Source organism: Octopus bimaculoides, chromosome 2 (genome assembly GCF_001194135.2).
Source record: "Octopus bimaculoides isolate UCB-OBI-ISO-001 chromosome 2, ASM119413v2, whole genome shotgun sequence".
Taxonomy (NCBI): domain Eukaryota; kingdom Metazoa; phylum Mollusca; class Cephalopoda; order Octopoda; family Octopodidae; genus Octopus; species Octopus bimaculoides.
The window spans coordinates 137487389-137494153 of NC_068982.1; the positions used below are offsets into that span (position 1 = coordinate 137487389).

The 6765-nt window shown below is 38.0% G+C and overlaps 1 protein-coding gene across 1 annotated transcript in view; it reads left to right on the top strand.

The window, feature by feature from the left end:
- Positions 1–1883: 1883 nt before the first annotated feature.
- Positions 1884–6765, top strand: part of LOC106869400 (DNA-dependent metalloprotease SPRTN) — a gene marked incomplete at its 5' end in the record, with an annotated part of 29820 nt that continues 24938 nt past the window's right edge. Inside the window, 4 exons of the mRNA XM_052965890.1 lie at positions 1884–1994; positions 2939–2980; positions 4928–5002; positions 6738–6765. Of these exons, the coding sequence (XP_052821850.1) occupies positions 1884–1994; positions 2939–2980; positions 4928–5002; positions 6738–6765 (256 nt within the window). The remainder of the gene's footprint in view (positions 1995–2938; positions 2981–4927; positions 5003–6737) is intronic.

Here is a 6765-nt window from a genome sequence, read left to right on the forward strand (position 1 = left end):
ATTATAAATATAGATGTCACCTCGAGTAACTTTCAAAAAGTATGTCCTGCCCACCACCCCTAGAAAGCATGACAATTGTTTGTACTGTATCTCATTTGTAAGGTACCAGTGTACGTTGGGTCGAAGTGATTGTAATGGTTTCAAATAGTTTCGTGAATTCCGTTCTCCAGCTCACATATTTGATAGAAGCTCTTTGGACATAAAGGGATTCCTGAGGTAAATCCAGTGGCATGTGCCTCCATACTGTGGTCGGGCTTTAAACAGCATACTACAAGGTGTATACCTGAATATAAAATTTTATACAGGTGGGTTTTCTTTCAGTTTCTTATTTCTTTACTGCACAAGGGGATACACACAGAGGGGACAAACGGATTAAGTCGATTATATCGACCCCAGTGCGTAACTGGTACTTATTTAATCGACCCCGAAAGGATGAAAGGCAAAGTCGACCTCTGCGGAATTTGAGCTCAAAACATAGACAGACGAAATACCGCTAAGCATTTCGCCCGGCCTAATAACGTTTCTGCCAGCTCGCCGCCTTAAGTTTTCTTTCAGTTTCTATCTACCAAATTCGCTCAATGCTTTCGTCTGCCCAAGGTACCACACTGTGGGACTGAACCGAGAACCATGTAGTTGGGAAACCTACTTCTTATCACACAGCTACTCCTGTAATATCATGCACAGGTCGACTTCAAGCTTGAGTTGGACTCCAACAACTGTTATCTCTGACAATGATTTCTGTTGCTGTTTATTTACACATCCAGCCGATTTGAGAAAAGGCTTTCCAATCGTAGCCACCCTGATATTTTTATCTATGACTTCATTATCCAATGAGTTCCCTATCCACCTTTTACCCCCAAATTAGTATTTGTGGGTAATGTGACTGTTTTGGGAGACCATATATCGGCCCCTTACTAGTTGCTGCCTTGATTTATACAACTTTAGTGGCTGGAATAATTGTTTGTGTCGAACGTGTTTGACATTTTTGTCCAGATTCAGACACCTGTATTAGATACTCGAGCAGAATCGAAATTCTTAGTAACATTTCGTCCGTCTTTACGTTTTGAGTTCAAATTCCACCGTGGTTGACTTTGCCTTTCATCCCTTCCAGGATTGATGTGATTAGTTTCCCCTTCCCCAAACTTATTGACCTTGAAATTTGAAATCTTCAGTTTATCCGTATTTAGACATACCTTCTATATTTTTTGTCCATATTAAAGAAGCGTATCCGATCCTCCTCTATTTCTGTTCATTTTAACCCCCGTATACAATATGCACCCATGCACCAAATACCTTCATGTACCATTCAGAAGTTTTTGTTCCAGCATTAAAGGACTTAGTCACTCGGTATCCGATTTACCTACAAGATTGCAAGGCTTAAACCAAGAGCTTCAATCTAGGGAGCTTCCAACCAAGGTGTGTGTGTATAATATAATTCTAATCGGGGGATACTGGGAGTCACCTCGCGAATGAAATACCATAGGATTTCTCTTCATCTCAACCTGGCGCTGACATCACTTCAAAACTCGTGTCACCAATTAATTCCGGTTAACAATGATGAAATATATTATTCACATGAAGTTTCGACTTTCAAACTTAAACATTCCATGTTCGAATTGAACGGCCATCTTACATTTTGTGTCGGAAAGTAAATATCACATCATTTAGAATCTATTTACTTAGATACTAATGTTAAATATATTTAACGCTCCTAAGCTGCAAATTTAGACTTTACATCCCAATACATATATTTGTTGGTTCTAAATACACAATCTATAGACATCAATTCTCATTAACTGAAATGTTTCGTTATTTCATTTTAAACGCCTAAATATTTACGTTTGAAAAGTTTTCTCGTTTTTTAACCTTTGTGTTTCTTAATAAGATGTGCTGGTTGTACCCAACAACCTTACGCAAACAAGGTATGCCACATATCTTTGAGTCGACCACTTCTGGAACTTAGACCACTAGAGGATCTGCTGGAGACGTTATTGGTAAATATATCCGTGTTTATACTCATTACTGCCAATGCTCTATCTCTTTAAAATATCAACGTAGTACTAATTGTAAAGTTAATTTCCAGTTTCATGTATTTGTCTCCTTATTCAGTGTTTCTTAGCCTTTCACAATGGCGAGAGGTAACCAAATTGGCCACCACGCTTCTTTAAATGTACCACATGTAAAATGGCCGCCCTCTACAGTATACACATTCCACACCACTGAATTTTCATAATATTCAATATATTTTTGTAATTTTTTTCTGGTTAAAGTTTGTAAAATGTCTCCTAAATTTCAGTTCTCGCTGTAATTGAAATTTTGCCAAACTCAATTTTAGTTTTAGCATAAACTTCCAAAAAAACGAGTGGGAATTAGACACTGTTAGACTAAAAGAAACTACCAAAATAAAGCTTCCTGTTGTCTCTCTTGGCCCTATATCGTCTTCTCTCCACTTGTAACTATACTGTGTGTGTGTGTGTGTGTGTGTGGCTTAGCGATTAAGGTATCCCGCTCACTATCGTAAGGTTACAGGTTGTATCCTTGAGCAAGACTTTCACATTGCTTATGTTCACTCAGCAGGCAAAAATGAGTTGTATCTGAAATTCAAAGGGGCCAGCCTTGTCACATTCTGTTTTGCTGAATCTCTCTGAGAACTGTTAAGGGTTCACGTGTCTGTAGAGTGCTTTAGCCAGTTGCACATTAATTTCAGGCGCAGGCTGATCTAAAAGAACACTCGTTCTCGTAGCCGCCGGAATGCCCAGTCGGAGGCGCCTACACGCACTCCCACTCCTAAAGCCCTATTGCTCGATGTACCTTTCCCCTTGTACAATAATACATTTAATTTCTTAGAAAATTGTACCACTTTTAATTTGTTAATTTGGGTTTATAAATTAGAATTGAACAAATAATTTTAATGAAATATTTTAAATTTATTTTTCAGCACGAAATGATCCATGCTTATCTTTGGGTAACTGATAATCATGTAAGTAAAATAGAATATATCTGTTACTCTAGTTTTCTTGCGTAACGGCAAAGAATCATGTTTGACGTTTTTATTCTGATAAAATAAAACATGATTTTTGTTTCTTTTATATGGAGGACATTATCGATTTGAAAACAAAAATGTGAGTTTCAAAACGGAAGCTGAATCTAAGCACTTATCGAAAAGAGCTCCTCTGAATCTTGGGGTCCGTAAGGATATTTAACCACTGTAATATTACGCGGATCAACACCCGTAGAATATTGCACTAGCATTTTGCAGTTAAGTAATCCAGACTAGATTTCTGGGGTGCGTTTAATTGGCGGAAACTAGTATCTCACAATTTGTCCTAAAGTACCTACACTATTTTATATCAATACTACATTGTAACAGTGGGTCACCTTAAATTGTTTCGATAATTGGTCAGATATATCTGAGCTAATAGTTATTTCTAACCCCTGATAAAGGGCCATGTTATTTTTTGGTAGTAGGGCATGTTTGATAAAATCGACTCCAGTAATTGTCTGGCACTTTAAGCTCAACAACATTCAAATTCAAATCGGAGCTGACTTATATTTCAACAATTCTGTAACGGTAAAATATTACCCAATGAAATTCGTTGTGACTGAAAGAAAAATACTATTTGATTTAAAGCATCTTCTGCATTTTTCTTTCAACTTATCAATTTTTATGGTTAACACCAAATTCCGAAGTTTCGAAATGGCGCAAAATTTCCAATTATCAGCTGAAAAATATAATTTTCCACGTTTCAATCTTCAAATAGTCGTGGGTTTAACTTTTAATGTATAACTCCTTCCCTCATTGGCACTTTACTTTTGCAATTAACTTTCTAGAGATTTTTGTGCACGATGAAACGTTTTCTATAGAATTGAATTTCCAGTTATGATTTCACGGCTCTTCAGATGTCTGGGTCCAAGTGTAGGCCTGACATCATTGTCTGGACACAGGATTTGGATTAGTGATTTTCTTCTTTCTATCAGATTGTGATTGGATTTTAGATGACTTTGCCCTCAGTTATTGAGGTACTTCAGTCACTGCACAACATGGTGATCCAGTGTAGTAACAGGTGGAGTATCATGAATACCCTAATACACTCGATATATCGGGTTCGCCTGGCTTTGCGCTGCGACCGCCTGGCTTTGCGTTCTGAGCGCAAATTCTGCTGAGGTCGACTTTGCCTTTCATCCTTTCGGGGTCGATAAATTAAGTACCAGTTGCATACTGGGGTCGATCTAATCGACTGGCTCGCTCCCACCAAATTTCGGGCCTTGTGCCTAGAGTAGAAAAGAATATATCGGGTAACCTCATAAAACCTAGGGCACTGTGTGTTGCACAGTCCGGCCACTTCGATCCCGAGTAGGAATAGAACCATCTATGAAACTAATCCATACAGCAAATGGATCTCGAAAGAAAATATGGAGGTGTGACATTATGGTTGTGTGATCGTTTGCTTCGTAAACCCTTGGTTTCGGGTTCAATCTCACTACACAGCACCTCAGGTGTTTTCCACAGCTGTAGGCTGACAAATTCCTTCAGTGAATTTGGACGATAGAAATTACGTGTAAGATTGTACCTGCACAATTTCCCCGCTTCTTGGAAACCAGTTTTGGTTAATGTCCCCGTAACAGAGGTTCACCAAAAAGAGATCAATGAAATAAGCAATTGAGTGGAGTTGTTAGACTAAACCTTTTAAGGCGGAACTCCAGCATGGCCGCAATCCAATTACTGAAACGAGTAAAAGAATAAAATGCAGCTGTATACGGAAGTTAAACCTAAAGTCAGGAATGCGAAGTGTGGATGGATAGTTATTTAAATTTTATTTTAGACATGATGGTGGGATGGTGAAGTCTGTTGCAATTTATTAGAAACTATTCGCCTGTATTAAAATTAGAAAATAAAAAATTCGTTTTTTTAATTATTTCTTTGCAGGAGCAGCTAGAACATGGCCCGAAATTCCACGCGGAAATGAAAAGAATTGAGAAAGAGTCGGGAATGAAACTAGAGGTGATTATAACTAATTTATTGAATTTATGTAAATTTCTGGCAGTGTTTGTTATTTGGTGTAGAATGTAAGAAACCAGCGCCAAAGAAAATATAATTTAAAATAATCATAAGAAAAAAATTAACAATTTAGCGCTAGTTTGGAGCATTGCCCAAATATTTAATGTAAGTTATTTTTCAAACGTAGTCTTGTTTATAACAAAAGTGTATTGGTGAGCTTATGTCTGTCAGCTGCATTTTATAATGTAATACAGCAATCTTTCTTTTGACGCTGTTTATTGAAAATCGGACACGAGTACCTTGCGGCACTTGGGCAATGTGTGGCTTTTTATGACTTGTATGGAATTCAGTACCACTATGTGGAGGCGCAATGGCCCAGTGGTTAGGGCAGCGGACTCGCAGTCATAGGATCGCGGTTTCGATTCCCAGACCGGGCGTTGTGAGTGTTTATTGAGCGAAAACACCTAAAGCTCCACGAGGCTCCGGCAGGGGATGGTGGCGAACCCTGCTGTACTCATTCACCACAACTTTCTCTCACACTTACTTCCTGTTTCTGTTGTGCCTGTAATTCAAAGTGTCAGCCTTGTCACACTCTGTGTCACTCTGAATATCCGAGAACTACATTAAGGGAACACGTGTCTGTGGAGTGCTCAGCCACTTGCACGTTAATTTCACGAGCAGGCTGTTTCGTTGATCGGATCAACTGGAACCCTCGACGGAGTGCCAACAACAACAGTATCACTATGTAAACATTACTTTCTAAACTGTAACAGATTATTTGTTTCGTTTTTCTTATCCAATCGTGCTTTCTTCTCAGTTTGACGCCGTGCATTTTCTCTCCGAATTCTCAACGGAAACTTACTGTACACAATGTTCTTTAAATAATTTTACTGCTACAACCCGCTTTATGAATAAAATTTCATAAAACTTAAAATGGTTGTCTATACTAGTAAATTATACATAGTAAATGATGTACATAGTAAAAATAGCTTTAAACTAACGAAATCGATTACGCGACATCTGTAATCGCCGAAAGCTTTACTACAAAGTGTAAGTATAAGGTGTTCTGTGTGAAGGTGCGTGGTTTAGTGGTTAGGGTGTTGCACTCACAATTGCTAGATCGTGAGTTCGATTCCAGGACGAGGGTGGCGCGCTGTGTTCTTGAGCAAAAACACTTCATTTCACGTTGCTTCAGTTCATTTGGTTGTAAATGGGGGATCCCTGCGATGGAATCTTCTGATGAGTGGAATGTTGGCTCGCTCACCTAACCTGCGAGACGGCATCGTTCGAAGGTTAAAACTATGCAAAGCGCATTGGGACCAACAAACGATATCACGGTCAGTACCGTGATATTAAATTCTAACAATTGGCTATTAATGTTACTATATCTAAGAAAAATTCTTAAAAAATAATCTAGTGTCTTTTATTTCTACAAAATGAATCGAATTGTCTCGTAAATATTACTTAATGAAAGACAGCAAAACAATCCTTAAAATTTCTCTATCGAATTTAGAAACTCGTCCATAAGACGTGAGTTGCACGGGAATCCTTCGACTCTTTTCTCTTTAAATGTGTTTTTCTACCCAATATTTACATAATATCCACAGCTTTTTGTACTTAAAAATTTGCTTCTCCAGAAACAATTTTACTAGAAAACTACTGAAAAGTCTGCCAATGAATCATTAACCAAAGTCGGTTACATTTTAATCTCTCGCCTAAATATCTTTTCTTCTAAAAGGTTTTCCATGAATTCTATTCTGAATATA